General features: G+C 39.1%; 1 protein-coding gene across 25 annotated transcripts in view; it reads left to right on the top strand.

The window, feature by feature from the left end:
* LOC119658719 (glutamate-gated chloride channel) overlaps window positions 1–17,312 on the top strand; it is a 211,076-nt gene that overhangs the window by 120,937 nt on the left and 72,827 nt on the right. For 21 of the 25 annotated variants that reach the window (XR_005250276.1, XR_005250278.1, XR_005250277.1 and 18 more), the window contains one exon: window positions 12,945–13,014. Coding sequence is in view for 22 of the 25 variants with exons in the window: in XM_038066367.1 (XP_037922295.1) it covers window positions 12,945–13,014 (70 nt within the window). In the remaining 3 variants the exon portion in view is untranslated. Of the gene's footprint in view, window positions 1–9,101; window positions 9,173–12,944; window positions 13,015–17,312 lie in introns of all 25 variants that reach the window. The other 4 variants (XM_038066354.1, XM_038066351.1, XM_038066365.1 and 1 more) reach the window with 1 other exon arrangement.

The raw sequence follows: 17,312 nt of genomic DNA, 5'->3' as shown, positions 1-17,312 counted from the left end.
AATAGGCCTAAACGGGACCTAAAAACGGGACAAATTGTACCAACTGGTCCTCCAGGTTGGGGGTTGGGTAGGGCTGACAACCCTACACGGAAAACAACCTGTTACGAAGCCACAACAGGAGCCTCGGATAGGACGGATGTTAAAACGACGGACCCGGCAACGACAAAGGAACAACGATTTGCGCATTTTCTCATCGAACGTGCGCTCCCTGTACAGAGATGAAGCTGATAAGCAGCTAGCCGATACCCTGTCCCAATATAGGGCTGATGTAACAGCGTTGCAAGAGATGCGATGGACAGGGACCGGTTTCCTGGAGAAGAGCCACTACACCATATATTATAGCGCCATCCAGTAAACCATGTGCTCGGAGTAGGTTTCTTAGTCAGCCAAAAAATGAAACCTGCTGTTATCGGCTTTGAAAGTATAAGCGAACGGCTATGCACTATGCGCTTGCGAGGCAAGTTTAGAAATATAAGCCTCATAAACGTTCACGCCCCTACAGAGGAGACTGCAGAGTCGGAGAAGGATACCTTCTACGAGGCAGTAGAAAGAACCCTCGAAGCCTGTCCCAGATATGATATCAAAATCATACTTGGGGATTTTAACAGCCAAGTAGGGAAGGAGCCCGTATTCAGGCGATACGTTGGCTCCCATAGCTTACACGAAAAAACAAATGATAACGGACTGCGAACTATTCAATTAGCAGGGTCACACGAAATGGTTGTTGGAAGTACCTGGTTTGCGCGGAAAGCGGTCCACAAACATACGTGGGCCTCTCCAGACGGGACCACTTTCAACCAAATTGACCACGTGTTGATCGAACGCCGCCACCTCTCAGCCTTGATGAATGTCAGAACATATAGGGGGGCCAATATAGACTCGGATCACTATCTCGTTGGCATGGTGCTCCGAGCTCGAATATCAATACCACCTAGAATCCCCTCTGACAATCAGGTGAGAGTGAACACTGAAGCCATCCACAACACAACCCTCCGCGACACCTATAAGAGGGAAATGGATGCCGCAATAACCGCAGTCAATAGAGGACCTGGAGATGAAGCATCAACTAATGATCTTCACAACCACCTGAAGAACGTTATCATGGATACGGCCACAAATATACTTGGCCCCAGCCGCAAAAGGAGTCGGAACGGCTGGTTTGACGATGAATGTAAGCTAGCAACGGAACGGAAGAATGCCGCATACCGAGTAATGTTGCATTCTCAAAGAACGCGGGCACGCGCGGAGACTTATCACGAACTCCGTCGAGCGGAGAAGCGACTTCACAGACGGAAAAAGGAAGCCTGGGAGAACCAACAAATCTGTGAACTAGAAAAGTACAGGAAGCAACCGCACCAGGCGCGGAAGTTTTACCAACAAGTCAGCAGGATGAAGCCTTATACACCTCGATGCTCATCCTGCCGAGACAAAGAGGGAAATCTGACGACAGAATGGGCATATTGGAGCGATGGGTTGAGTACTTTGATGAGCTACTGAACAACCAGAACATCGGCGAGTTGGAGGTCCCGCCAACTGAAGACGACGGACAAATACTGCCACCACCAAGTTTAGGAGAAACAGTCCGTGCAATTCATCGGCTAAAAAATCATAAGTCGCCAGGAGCCGATGGAATTATAGCCGAATTGGTTAAATATGGAGGCGACCAGTTACACCAAGTGGTTCATCAACTTGTGCTCAAAGTATGGGACAGCGAATCAATGCCTGACGATTGGCAGCGAGGCATAATCTGTCTCATACATAAAAAGGGAGATATCACACAGTGCAGCAATTATAGAGGTATCACGTTGCTGAGTACCATCTATAAGATATTCTCCACTATCTTGCTAGGCCGGATAGTCCCATACGCCCAGAACATCATTGGCCCATACCAAAGAGGCTTCACTCCAGGCAAATCAGCAACAGATCAGATTTTCTCTCTGCGGCAGGCGATGGAAAAACTGTTGGAATATGGACAACAGTTGCACCATCTGTTCATCGACTTTAAAGCCGCCTATGATAGCATAGCTAGGGTAAAACTGTACACGGCCATGAGAGAATTCGGTATCCCGACGAAATTAATAAGACTGACTAGGCTGACCCTGACCAATGTGCGAGGCCAGATAAAAGCAGCAGGATCACTCTCAAGACCATTCGACATCAACAACGGTCTACGACAAGGGGATGCGCTATCATGCGTCCTCTTTAACCTGGCCCTCGAGAAGGTGATCCGTGATGCTGAGGTGAATGCAAGAGGTACGATCCTCTTCAAGTCCACTCAACTACTGGCCTATGCTGACGATATCGACATCATGGGAAGAACCACCCGAGACGTTCAAACTGCCTTCATCCAGATCGAGCGGGCGGCGCGAGATCTTGGGCTGCACATCAATGAAGGCAAGACAAAATACATGGTGGCAACGTCAGCACCGAAGACGAATCAACCAACAACATCAAACCGCACTGGTCAAACACAAGCACGAACAAGAATAAGGATACTGGAATACAACTTTGAGACCGTTGACAATTTCTCCTATCTAGGGTCGAAAATCACAACCGATAACAACTACGATGATGAAATCCGCGCACGGTTGTTGTCAGCCAACAGAGCCTACTTCAGCTTACAAAGACTGTTCCGCTCGAAACGTCTCACCATAGGGTCAAAGCTCTTACTGTACAAGACTATGATCTTGCCAGTCCTCATGTATTCCTCGGAAACTTGGGTTCTTAGCAAGAAAAATTGCGAACTCTTGGCCGCGTTCGAGAGAAGAATCCTCCGAAGAATTGTTGGCCCCCTACATGAGGATGGACGACTCCGTAGCCTACACAATGACGAAATCTATGAGCGATACCATGACCGTCCGGTTGTGGATAAAATCCGGCTCAATAGGTTACGATGGGCGGGTCACTTAATCCGTATGGATGAAGATGATCCCACCCGGAAAGTCTATAAGGGCAATATCTATGGTAGGAAAAGAAGACGAGGCAGACCCTGCCTAAGATGGAGCGATGGCGTGGGCCAGGACGCCAGACAGCTTTTAGGGATATCGAATTGGTGGACCTCGGCGCAAAACCGGGATGTCTGGAATTCCTTATTAAGGCAGGCCAAGACCGGATACCGGTTGTTGCGCCGTTGATGATGATGAAGAATATTTAACCAGGTCCCGGTAGCTGAAGAAGACATACAGAAGACTGCCATTATAAGACCGTTCGGTCTTTATGAGTATCCGTCTATAATATCGGCATATGGAATGTAGCGCACACATTCCAGCGATTCATCGACGAGGCTTTAGAAGGATTGGACTTCTGCTATGCCCACCTTGATGACATACCAACCCTTAAAAATTGCGCTCCAAAGACTGAAAAAATATAGGATAGAGTTGAATCCAAGTAAATGCATTTTTAGTCAGCAGGAGTTAAGTTTCTTATGGCACCTGGTGTCAAAAGGACGTCACGTCACGTCCTTTGCCAGCCAAAGTTGAAACGATCAACTGTAGCTGGCAACCTTTGGTTTTCTTCTCAATGAAACCTGGTCCAATGGAACGTAAATACCAACCGTATGGCTAGGAACTGCTAGGTATGTACCTAGTGGCAAAACATTTTCGTTAAATGGTAGAGGCAAGAATAATCACCATCTTTACAGATTACAACCCGCTAACCTTCGCTTTCTAGAAAAAAAACGAGTGCTCACCATGTCAGTTTCTTCATCTAGATCATATCGGGCAGTTTACTAGCGATATCTAGCACGTATCCGATTACGACAACGTTGTTTCGGACGCCTTATCTATGATTGTGGAGTTGCAATCAATTATTGATTACGCAAAGCTTGCAGCATCCCAGTCCGATGACGAAAAGCTGAAAAAGCTACAGATGAATACAGAACTTGGACTAAAGCAATTCCAGGTTTCGGGGGCTAGCTGCAAGTTATGTTGCGATGTGTCTACTGGAAGCATCCGACCTTGCATCACTTATCCATACCGAAAAACTGTTAAAAACAGCTTACACCAACTACCCACCCCAGGAATATACGCCACCCGTAAACTGGTAATACATGGTATGTTTGGCTACCTATCAAAACCGATTGCAGGTATTAGACGCGTGGCTGCAGTAACTGTTAGCGATCAAAAGTTCGGATGTTTGCGCCACCATCTTCTAGATTCAAGCACGTGCATCTAGATCTTATTGTGACGGACAACGCTACTGCCTTATCATCGTCGACCGTCGTTCAGGTTGGCCGGAAGTAGCATTGTGTTCATTGACGTATTAATTTCCAAATTCGGTATACAACTTCGGATCACCTCAGATCAAGGAAGCCAATTTGAATCGAGGTTGTTTCAAGAGCTCAGCAACCTGACCGGCGCAACTCATATGAGAAGTGCAACATACTATCCTGCCGTTAATGGCATCATCATCATCATTAACGGCACAACAACGGGTATCCGGTCTACGCCTGCCTTAATAAGGAACTCCAGACATCCCAGTTTTGCGCCGACGTCCACCAATTCGATATCCCTAAAAGCTGTCTAGCGTCCTGAAATACGTCATCGTTCCAATTCAGCAGGGTCTGCCTCGTCTTCTTTTTCAACCATAGATATTGTCCTTATAGACTTTTTGGCTAGATCATCTTCATTTTATGGATTAGGTGACCCACCCACCGCAACCTGTTGAGCCGGATTTCTTCCACAAGTAAACGGTCGTGGTATCGCTCATAGATTTCGTCGTTATGCAGGCTACGGAATCGTCCATTCTCTTGTAGGGGGCCAAAAATTCGTCGGAGAATTATTCTCTTGAACGTGGCCAAGGGTTCGCAATTTTTATTCCCAAGAACCGAAGTGTCCGAGGAATACATGAGAACTGGCAAGCTGTCTACAGTATGAGCTTTCACCATATAGTGAGACGTTTCACTCGGATCACTCGGACCAGATTAAAGAGGACGCATAATAGGGCATCCCCTTGTCTTAGACCTTTGTTAATGTCGAATGGTCCACTCTCGCGACTTGCGCGATGCTGTTGCTTTTATCTGATCTCGCGAATTGGTCAGGGTGAGTCTAGTCAGTCTTATCAATTTCGTCGGGATGCCGAATTTTGTCATGGCCGTCTACAGTTTTACCCTGGCCATGCTATCATAGGCGGCCTTACAGTCGATGAAATAATAATACAACTGTTCTCCATACTCCGACAGTTCTGCCATCGCTTGCCACAGAGAGAAAATCTGATCTGTTGCTGATTTGCTTCTTTGATGTTGGCCAATGATGTTCTAGGCGTGATACCTCTATAATTGCTTCACTGCGGGATATCTCCCTTTTCCTTCTTTGTCTCTGCAGGGTGAGCATCGAGGTGTATAAAGTTTTATCCAGCTGACTTGTTGGTAAAACCCCCGCGCCAATGTGGTTGCTTCCTGTAATTTTCGAGCCTACGGGCTTGTTTGTTCTCCCACCCTACCTTTCTCTGTCTGTGGTGTTGCTTCTCTGCTCGGTGGAGTTCGTGATAAGTCTCCGCACATTTTCCTATGAAAAAGCAATATTACTCGGTATGCGGCATCCTTTTGTTCTATTGCTGATTTACTGGATGGCCACTATAATATATGATCTTCGCCTTCAGCCTTCTCCGTTTCCACCTTTCCTTAAAAAAAGCTCCCAGCGGTTACCACCTGAAAGAGGAGATAAAGTTTGGTAGTAGAGCTGTTGGTCTTAGTTCAGCAGGCATTTCCCAGGTTTTATGCTCCATCGTGGGTACCAATCCACGTTCATGGACAAAGGGGCAATGCGCTGCCACATTAGCCGCTGTAGGAAAGCATTAGAAGCTTAGAAAGATGACCTACAGATATAGTGTATGGTCAGCCATCACGCCTCCCAGACAAATCCTTCGATTCACAGTCCAAAAACAGGCAAGCATACACGTCAAACGTCACCAACGAATTGATACTCTATTCTAAAATGCTACGTGCAGTGGACACGGTAGGAAAAGGGTCTTCATATTCAAGGACCTGGCTACAACAAGAGTTTTACCTTTCTGACTGACGGTCAGCCTTACACGATCAGTATTGCATCAAACTGGGGTCTGTCAAAGTGGCAAAATTATAGCAAACTGATCGTCTAGGGTATTTCTATGGCAATGACTGATTGATTGACGAAAATTTAAATTTTCAAATAAAATCTGTCAGTCAGGCTGGCTGGACTGATGATAAATTGAGTGGATCTTTAAACGCATAAAACAAAAATAGTTTTTTGTCGTCTTGTTTTTACATCAGTCCATCAGTTTTTCGGCAGTCCATTTTTGATGGATTGTCTTATGGACGATTGATGAAATACTAATCGTGTATGGTAGCCTATCGGAGGGATCTAAGCAGATCCTTGTTATAAATGTATCCAGGAGCATCTACTATACTTATCTTTTTTTTCAAGTTAAAACTTTATACGTTTTTATGGGCTATAGAATCTATTTTTAAATTTACAATTTATTGTCAATGATGTGCCAGAAATTCATCTCCAAAAATCGGTGCATCTTTCTGTATTTTCTTGTTCTGTTTTAGAATGTGTCTTTTCCAGGTGATTAATAATGATTAGTAATAAAAATCCCCAAAATATACCTAGAGTTGCGCATAGTAAATAGTCGAAAGTATCTTTGAAAATGTAGTTCTATAATTGATATAAAAAGGAGCCGAAGAGCCTGAATTTCAAATCCAAAATGAGGCTGTTACAGAAGTTGATATTATCGTGACTGTACTATAATTACGATTAGTATATGGTTGTCCATTTGTGTAATATATTTTCAAATAAAAATATTTTTTTTTTATATTTGTGTTGTATAGTAAAATAAAGGTAGCAAATTTTTCCAAATTAACTATTTAGTTTGGGAGTTGAGATACAGATATCTCGAATTTTTGGTATCATATTTAGCAATTATTGATATTCTTTTTAATAATTGAATTCAGTTTCGGCACTATACACACTGAAAAAAAATTTACGGAAAATTCAGTGTTTAGTGTTAATTCCATGGAACATCAAATAACAACGTCACAAGAAGTAAGAGCCTATATACTAACGACCCCCTTCCAAAGAGTGATCATTATACTCGTGTTTAGTGGAAACTTTCATTACCAGAGTTGAGCAGTAGTTTGACTACTTGAAAACATAAACGCACATTTCAATACGGCGCAAATATGAAAGCATTTAACTTAAATGGTTGTAGTACTCGCCTCTCTTTCTTTACATAGTTGATATAATTTTTGAAATAATATAGGTCTTGATATATTAATTGTCAAGTGTCACGTGGGCCATGTTTAATTACTAATTTTACGTTAAAATGAATGTTTGTCGTAAGCTAAGTTTTTGAGAAATTTGAGAAAAGAATAAAATAAAACTTTTACTTTTGATATTTCTAGTTTTGTTCTGTACCAATTTGTTTCCATTAATTAGTACTCAATTGAGTTTGAAGTTTTTCTGTTCTTTTTTTTTTTTGAGTTTAGGTTCCATTTCTATGATTTATTGACTTCTGTGTTGTTTTCTTTCTTCTTCGATTCTTTCCTTTAAGTTGAATGTCTTTTGGATCTCTCTTATCTCTGTGTTTTGGATATAAGTATTGTTATTAATCTGAACATTATTCGAGAAAGTTCGAATGTGAAACATTCATGAGATTGCTGTGAATTTTCCAAGCATTATTTTTGTTGTATGGTGTGCTTTAAGCGTTTATCTTCATGTGAAGCAGAATGTGAAAAACGAGATTTATAAATGAAAATTAAGTTTTGAATGTGACTACGTTTAAACAGATATTAAAATATAATAAATCTGAATATTTTAATTAACATAAAACTGTGCTATAAAATTATACATATTGCGATTGGTATTTTTGTTTGAGCAGAAATCGTAGCGGTTTGTTATTTAATGATTTGAACCATCTTATTTAGCATATTCGCATTGTTAATCTCATTTCATACAACATTGGCATGTTTGATTTGGCGTCTTCTTTAACAATCATCATCTCCTTTCCACCATTCCATAAAATGTTGAGCACATAACAACAAATAGCCGAATACCATTTCGAGTTTAGTGAAAAAGAACGAATAGTAATGGTTTTTGAAGCGCGAGATTAGAAGAAAATCTGGCCAAATTTCATAAAGCGGCATGAATTTGAATTATAACTATTGAACTTAACAACGCACCACTGCTAAATCCATTATGCGAGATCCATAGACATTCCTCATTATTATAATACATCGTTTTGCTTATTTTATTTATTTGTGTAACACAAAATACCATATAGATGAAAAATAACTCATTCTAGGCTTTTCAATTCAATTTCCTGCGTACTTTAATTCTTGATCGTTATTAACTAAGTTTCTTTGCTTGCGATGAAAAGATACTGAATTCCAGCAACAATTCACTATCGCTCTGAATGGACAGTGAATGGATTTTACTGTTTTCTCGCCAGTACAGTTCCTCATAATTCATCTCAAAACCACTTCCGCCTTTTTAGAATATCAATGTGTGCACACTTACAATTTAAATATAATGAAAAAGGTTTCATCCTAGAAACTTTTCCCTAAGGATTACGAGGGTTTTTCAATCTTCATAGTTTTCATAATGATTCTATTTCATTTGTTATATTTTTCCTACATCAATATAGGTTTAAGGAGTTCAAAATCGTTCATTACATTTTAGATGAGTTCGCATGTAGTCGATAAATTAGAATTTATAGTTTCAATCCGAATTGGAAATGTATTTTACCTCAACAGCTTATTAGATAATCTTGCTTCTTATTGAATAGAAGAAAGTAATACTCGCCTTCATCTTCATTGAAAAGTATTTAAAATCCACGCAAACACATCCATAGAAATCAGTTACAAAATGTAATTTTTTTATTTAATTTTTTCTGTTATACCAATTCAACTTCTTCCACCACATCACAAACCAATTTTGTTTAAACTTAGATTTGAACAAAGTATTCTGAAACAAAGATGAATTTTTAAACGACCAAGTTTCATCCGTACAACACCTTCCAATCAATAGAAAGAACAAAAACACACTCAATCTCAAGAAAAGTAAAAGATATTTAACTCCAAGGAGACAAACAAAACCAAACTAAATTTATTACAAACATTGTAGAGAACGCGCCAACCTTAGTTGATGTCAACATGTTCCTTCGATCGATATCTAAAATCGACGATTATAAAATGGTGAGTTGATAAATACGGTGTTGAAAGTCCCCATATTATTTATCTTTACTAATATTTGGACAGTTACAAATGCCTTTGAAGAAGACACCACGTTATTCGATTTCAATAAAAGTCATGAAGTTTGTTTTTCAAAATGAAACCAATAACGAACTTCATGTATTCGCTTAAACGCATTATTTTAAAAATAAAATTCAAGAATCTTATATATACCACCAGACAAAAAATCGTTTTTTCTTCAATCGCTTCCCACAACGGCTTTTATACACCGAGCAAAGTATATATATAAAAAATTAAAGTACACAAGATTGTGCAAAACAAATATAAGGAAAATCATGTTTTCATTTTGATCGATTTATTGAAAAAAAAACTTTCAAATTTATAAGTAACATTGCTTCGAAAGAATTGTCAGTCCACATAACTTATGATACAGTCGTCCTTGCTTCTTCGGAGTTTATTCAACACGAGCCTTTCAGGAACGTGATGATTGGACTAACAAATGAAAATTTTCACAGAATATGTTAGTGTCAGTATCTTTTATTTTCTTGCTTAATGACTAGAGGGGGAATCTTTCAAGTTTAACTATTTCTTTACAATCAATTACCATTACTATTGGGAAAAGATAATCAAGTACACCTAATTCTCTTTTTACACGATAGATAAGTTCCCAATGGAATCGTGTAAAAAAAATCGTGTAAAAAATATTTTAGTTAAATAAAAAAATTGTAGCTTGGTTCCGATAAGATCATACGATAATGCCATATTAAATTATATAATTTGTGAGTAGTAGTAAAATAAAAAAAATCCGTAAACCTTAAAAAAAAATATAAAAAAATTCTTAGAATATTTCAAATCGTGTTAAAGCAAAACAATTCGCATAAAAAGAGAAAAATGTTAATTTTTTAACTCGTGTTAAATGAAATTCGTGTAAAAAGAGAATTAGGTGTAGTTGAGTATGCTCTTGTTTATGAAAGTGAATGACCCAAAGATTCAAAGAAGATATTATTTTAAAAGGTTCTCCTGCAGGAATGCAGAAATCATTCTTAAAAGCATAAGTTATGGTCATATTGCAACGGTCAACTGATCACATTATTTTCCTTCATATCAAATATTGTTACTTACCAGAAATATAATTGACAAATCAATAGAAACACCTGTTCAGAAAAAATCACGAAAATAAACACCGAACTAACTATAAAATCATCTATCTTTCTATTTAACTACTTATTTGTTTTTGTGTGCTTGAATGTATATTATACCAACTATGCTACAAAAGTGAAAACAGTAAAATGAATTTCTTTATAAAAAAAAATCTTTTTGGTGTCTGCCTATGAGCATATATATATATACACATGTGAATAATAAAATAAACTTGCCGTGTCGTCAAAACCATTTCAGTTCAGGTCAATATTTTACGAACTTTGTACAAAAGATATGTTTTAAGAACATGTACATTATATGCAAACGAAATATATATAACCAATGTCTATCATATTTAGCTACAATTACCAAAAACCATTACTCATTAACCGTTGCTTCTATCTTCTGTTCATCACCATGGATTCAACTTGTCCCAATTTATTTGATTTTATTTTTCATATTTTCACAATGCATTGACATTTTTATGCAAATAAAATTGGATTTCGCACTTTACGCTGAGTTGGAAGTTAGTCAATCCAATTTTATTGTTTATATTTTACACATGTGATTCTTTTGCGTGGTTTCAGTTTTACATATCATTGATCTTCAGATTCAGATTTGCATGAATACAAGCAAACATTCAAGGAGACATCTGATTACCATCATGTTAGTTTCCTAAATGAACATTTATGCTTCACTGTCCCAATATTTTCAATAAAATAGAACATGACTTTATAGGAAGTGTTGACTTGATGATTGTTGAAGTCTTCATACACCAATAAATGGTTGATGTATCTGTAACTCTAATGTAAAGATATTTTCAGTTTTGCTTCCATCTTATTTACTTTTGAATATTTTAGTTACAATTTTTTGGAGGAGACAACTATAAATGAGGGTGATAAATTTACAACTGTTACTTGAATACCTCCCAAGTATATTGTGATATCGACTCTCAAGTAAAATATATAAATACGAGTGAGCAAAACTGTGAGGACATAATATATTATAGAAATATAGCAGAAAGTGGCAAATTAGCACTGCAGTGATATATATTTTTGGTCAACCGGGTTGATGACTATATCGGTTAGGATCTGCTTCAAAATCTTACGGAAGCATATTTCAGGTTCTCCGTCGGAGTGTTTTCTACAGAAATCTAATTGTCTTCGATTATTTCTACATAAACATAAGGGCACACTTGCAATTTTGGCGTATAATAAAATAAATACTATATAAAGGTAACACCGATGAAGGCAAACATTTTCGAAACCTTTCGTGAAATGCGGTGGAAAGCGAAAGTTTATAACCATTATTTACGCACTCAATGAGAACTAGAAACAAGTCATTCAATGGTGTTAATATATCCTTCACTTCAGTTCAGTTCATAATGTTGAATAAAGTAGAAAGTGGTATTAACCTGAAACGAAGGAAAATAATGAAAAAACTCTTCATCGAACTATATATGTAAATATATCAGCTTTTATGTTATTAAAATTAAACGACAATTCTATTCCCTGAGAAAAATTAGATATGGGATATGATATTGTGAAATATCAAGTGAAATATAGTGTGAAAATGTAGTGTTATTCAAAATAAAGAGAACGAATTTATTTTCTGCAAGAAGTGATAATATTCTTAAAACTGTTATATCCGTAGTATATGTGGGGAAAAATGACTTTAAATCAAATAATACCAAATCTCTGACTGATATTAGTAAGGATTTCTATTTCACTATTTATAAAGTTCGACAAGTAACTACTCATATACCTATAAATCACATCATATGTGCGTTTCATAATATTTTGTCATTTCACCTCATGCGAGAACCTTCCCAATGAATCATTTTGTTTTTTTTTTCCAATGAGATACTATATAATCTCGGAACGTATTCCGATCATTTCATAAACTAGATTTTGTATTACTAATTTCACATATGGTTAACGGAGAAAAAGAACAGAATACTTCAAGAAAAACGTAGGTTCTAAAACTAATTTGTTGTTTTCACATATGTATCACTTGAAAACCTCAAAAAGTGTTATAAGTTGCGTCCCTTCGTTTGGACGAATAATCTACTGACATCTAACGAAAAAGCACCTACAAACTACTCCAAATAAGCCACTTACATACTATATTAAAAACTATCTTAAACATTTGATTTATAGGTCATCTTCATCATCAGAACTTTATCGTAATCTTTATGTTATCTGTATCGTTTCTAACTTGTTTCTATAAGATAAGTTTCTACAGTAAGTTCCGTTTCGAGTTTAGTTAGTTTTGAATCATTAAAATTATAATACACTTAGTTTTTATTCAATTATTTGAAGTTATTTATTACACGAAGGCATGCAAACAATTATATTACTAAATCGCATGACTATTGAATGAACTTTCTGCTTTTTTGTAGTGATAAAATGTTTGCTAATTTTTAAACAGTTGACGGAATGCATAGCTTAAAGGTCGCATTTTTAGAATATTAGATCAGCTCTGCTGTAAAAAAGGGCTTGTATGCTGCATTGCATGTGAAGCTTCAATGTATCTATTTTGAAAAAATTCCTCAATAAACCATTTAATATTTTTTTATTTTTAGTTAGAAATATTGTCAAGATTCGTTTATCTAAAACTATTTCTGCTTTTATAGGAATACAGTGTCCAGTTGACATTCCGAGAACAGTGGACGGATGAAAGGCTGAAATTTGACGATATTGGAGGTAGTTATCTAATTTATGAATTGATACCTTTCATTGAAATGATTTAATATCAGATACAACTATAAATAACAAAATAATTCATGATAAAACTGTCTTTACAAAAGTAAATATCATCACAAAATTACGTTTATGAACCTATCGATATCTCTCGCTAAATTAAATGTGGATATCACGCTACTCAAATTGTCTTCTACTTGTTTTCCAGCGAAATGATAGCGATTTCACTATATTTGTAGTATTTAAAATATATCATTAGTTTTCATATCTAATAACAGCGTTGTTAGGTAGAAGTACATAATAAAATTTCTATATGGTGCGGCAGGATAAATAAATTTCGAATGTCGCGAATACCAGCGAACAGATGTCAAGGCATACCGTCAAATCCTTGTAGCTCCCGAAGACGTTCCGAAAATGGTAATATGCACACCTTCCAAACTTGTCGCGTTCACTAGAATAACTTTTGGCGCAAACCTTTCAAAGATTCATCCACTCTGTGTTACGAAACCTCAAGTTCTGTTTCGTATATTTGGATGATGTTCTGGTCGCGTCTTCCGATGAGTTCGAAAATTTAGAACATAGCGAGTACATTTTTCAACCTGTCCTTAAGACCGATCTAGTTCTTAACGTTGATAAATGCAAACTTCTACAATCGCAGGTGAGATTCCTCGGCCACCTAATAATCCCTGAAGGCACCAGTCAAGGTGCGAGCGATTTCGAGCTTCCCGCTTCCAAAAACCGGTATGGATCTCAGAAGGTTTTTGGACATGTTAAACTTCTATTGTCGTATATTTTTTTAAGAGGTCTTAAGTCCGCATTCACTTGATGCCGGATCGGACCAAATGGGGAAGAATTTACTCCCTCTTTTTTGGTCCACGGACCCCTCGTATAGGGCTTAGCGCCCAAACTAAAAATATTAGGCGATGACGGCTTTACGATTTCTTATCAGGGCAGAGGAAAATCGCCAGAAGCTGCCCCACCGAGCAGCGTGACCGAAGCGATTCCCAGATATCCAATGCTCCTTTATATAATTTGCAGAACACAACTTGACTACATGATTATATTGAGCGTAAATCCACCCATACTTTGGACCAAAGCTTGTCAGAACTGAATATATTTATTATTTTTTTAAGATTTGCGAAACATACGCCACATCTTATTTTTGCAGACCCCGGTCCTTGCAAAGGACACAGCACTTTACCGAATAACAATTCTCCGCTTTGTGTCCAGGTTCGCCGCACTTGTAACACAAATGCTTTTGTCCTGTCTCCTGCAAGCCCCTGATATATGCCCCTTCGCCTTATTCTGCAAATAATCCACCCGATCTTTTTTCCCGCAATGAGGAAGCTGACTCGCTGTCTTCTCAGGGACAGTGACAATGGTCAATTTTTGTCCTCTAGAGTTGACAGACGTAACTCCCATCTTAAGGTTGCCCACATCTGGGAAATCTCCTTTTATTGCCTCCTCCACTTCTTCCGTATTAATGGAACAACCCGAATGCCTTATTGCAAGGGCGCACATTGGTTCTAGGCTGGAAACCACTGCCTTCGTGCCTAGAATCCTCTGGATTGTCTCGCAGAACGTACTTTTCTTTTCAGTTTTCCACCTAAGCTTGCATTTTAATACAGTGGCCACTGTTGTCGCTATTCAACTTAGGTTATTGTTGCTGAATTTTCTCCAGTTTTCGACACTGGTTGGTCCGCTTCGTTACCATCCCGCGGAATTCTTCTTGCTACGTCCTCGACGCTGTTTTACTCTCGCATTCTTTTGTCGATTTTTTATTCCCCCTGCCGGGCTGAGAGCACTGCGTTCTGCGCAACTAGAGTGTGCACTAGCGATGTGCTTTTTCCCTTGCTTTTCTGCGGCTGTCATCCAGAAGTTTCGCTGGTGTTCAATAAGATCCAGCAGTTCATCCATCTCCATTATGCCATTGTTGACATTCTGTTGTTTCGCTGGACGATGATAGCAGCCTCCATTTTCCATGGAGCCACCCTACACTTCTTGACTGGCTTTTCTTGCTCTACCCTTGTCTTTCGGATGAGGTCCATTTTCTGCAGTGAGATGACTTTCATTTCCACCTGATTGAAGAAATCGTCACCCTTTTTTCCCGACAAAGGTGTGTCACGCAGGTCGGAGTTCTCATGGCCCCTTTTCCAAATTCGATGACGTCTCTCCTTTTGGTCGCCAGGACTCTTAGCCTCTACAGTGTCGCTCCCTTTTTCACTTCCAGTCGATTTCACCGTTGGGAAAATGGACCTTTCAACTTTTTCAGTAAGTGATCGTCGAAACTTGGCGCTTCTTGCATAGAAACGGTGAACTTCGTGTATTGCTGCTCCTTCTGAAAATTTGTTTTGTCATCTCTGTTTTTGCTGTTGTTGTTGTTGTCATTTTAATTTGGGTCCTAGCTGCAAGCCGCTATCTCCGCTAGAAAGTGAAGTCACCTTAGATGCTCCCCGTAATTGGATATGCGTGCAGGGAGGTCACGCGTAGGTTGACACAAATCCTCATGGGAGTTTATGTTCAGAGCCGGGATTAGGTGCTAGTTAGGAGTCCATTTGATGTCATAGCTTTGTGCGTACTTGCAATACTGCCAAAGTTATTATCGGGGCGGAAGCAGCTGCAACATTAACCTGAAAGTCGTTTCCAAGAGATGTCACTCTCGTGTACTAAGGTAACAAAATGCCACAACTATCAGCTCATGTGCAATCATAAGTCAATGGCAAACCAAGTCGTCGTCAGCCTTAAGCAACTTCTGCCGCTTCCATGTTGTAAAGAATATCCGTTTGTACATGCATGCTTCTAACAACTCAGCAAATATGTGCGGACTAGATTTCACGGCGAGCTTAAGGGGTCTATTCGATATTCCGCCCAGACCCGGCCCCGCTTTGTTATTACCTATTCTTCTGCAGATCTTCAAGATCTCGTCTATGACTACTGCCAAAATTACCGTCACATACAGAATTTTTGGAATGATGTCAGAGTCCCTTGAAGGCTTGAAGGCCAACTTGAGATTTTTATGGGGTTTTTTGTATGCATGCTCTTTTTGCACTGGTCGATCCTACCTACCGCCCTCTCTCAGTAGCAGGATGTTCGAACACCGGCCAGTTCACTACTCCACCAGTAGTTGGACCTTCTACGCCTTAAAGATGCCTTAGTAGGTTGGTCTAGCCACACTTCCATGAAGGTCTGCTCATCCAATGCTTTTGCGGACAAGCCTGATGGGCCTCTGAGCTTTGGGGATGTTATTTACTTAGCGTGTGGCTGTCTCCTTATTTTGAAGATAATTCGTGTGAATGGAGTCCTCGTTAATGTGCCAAGTCACACAACGCGGCAGTGTAGAGCTTGCAAAGGTCAGGTAGTCATTTGTGGTCCCTATTCCATTCCTTGGGAATATGGCATTTCTCCTCCCACCTTCCGCATCATTCAGATCAATTGATGCCTAGCGTCTTCACGAAGTGTCCCAACATGAGGCACCTGAAGCACCTCTGTAATGAAATTTGCTCTTTCAAACGGCAGACGACCCATCCGATTCGAACTTTTCCTGTCACTACTAGCTTCTACCTTGCCTCTGCTGTGTTTGAGTATTACCAGAGGCTTTCCTCACATTCACAACGGATTCTTCAGTGAATTTCTCCAACTTAAATTGTTCTTTCAACGTGCCGCAAATTTCTCCTCGGGATATTACTTCGTCGAGATCCTTGCATTGTACATATATAGATCTCATGTTTTTGGGCCCGTGCCGTGACATTCTTTCCAAATAAGTACTTAACTCCTCGATTACGAAAGACATAAATTTCGCTTTAGCTTTTTTCAGCTCAAACATGAGGTTGGTCACATTTCCTCCTAGATCTTTTAGGTCGGGGTCAGCTTGGAGGTAACAATCTCTCTGGGGAATTCACACCCTCAATTTCTTCTTCGCCTTTTTGTGAATGAGCTTGATCCATCCACCATTTTCGATTCCCTTAGGTCTTCCTTCGATTGCCGATGATCGCACGATTCTTCCTCCTTTCCGTACTTTTAGCTCTATTCTTCGAAGCAGCTAGTGCGCCTGCTTTCCTCTTAGGTGCATGCTAATTCCTTTTATGAGCATCATTTTTCTCACGCACTCTTTTATTTAGTGGTAGGTCGAGGCACCACGGTTAAGTGTCAATTGGGTCACGTGTGTCATTGCCCGTGCTTCCTACTGCGGCCTACTAAAGAATGTTTTTATATTAATAATAATAATAATCGTTGACGCAACAATCCATGTTGGATCAGGGACTTGAAGTATGTTAGAGAACTTCATTCAAGACCGTAATGGT

Source organism: Hermetia illucens, chromosome 6 (genome assembly GCF_905115235.1).
Source record: "Hermetia illucens chromosome 6, iHerIll2.2.curated.20191125, whole genome shotgun sequence".
Taxonomy (NCBI): Eukaryota; Metazoa; Arthropoda; class Insecta; order Diptera; family Stratiomyidae; genus Hermetia; species Hermetia illucens.
This window is presented reverse-complemented; position numbering and strand designations above follow the sequence as displayed.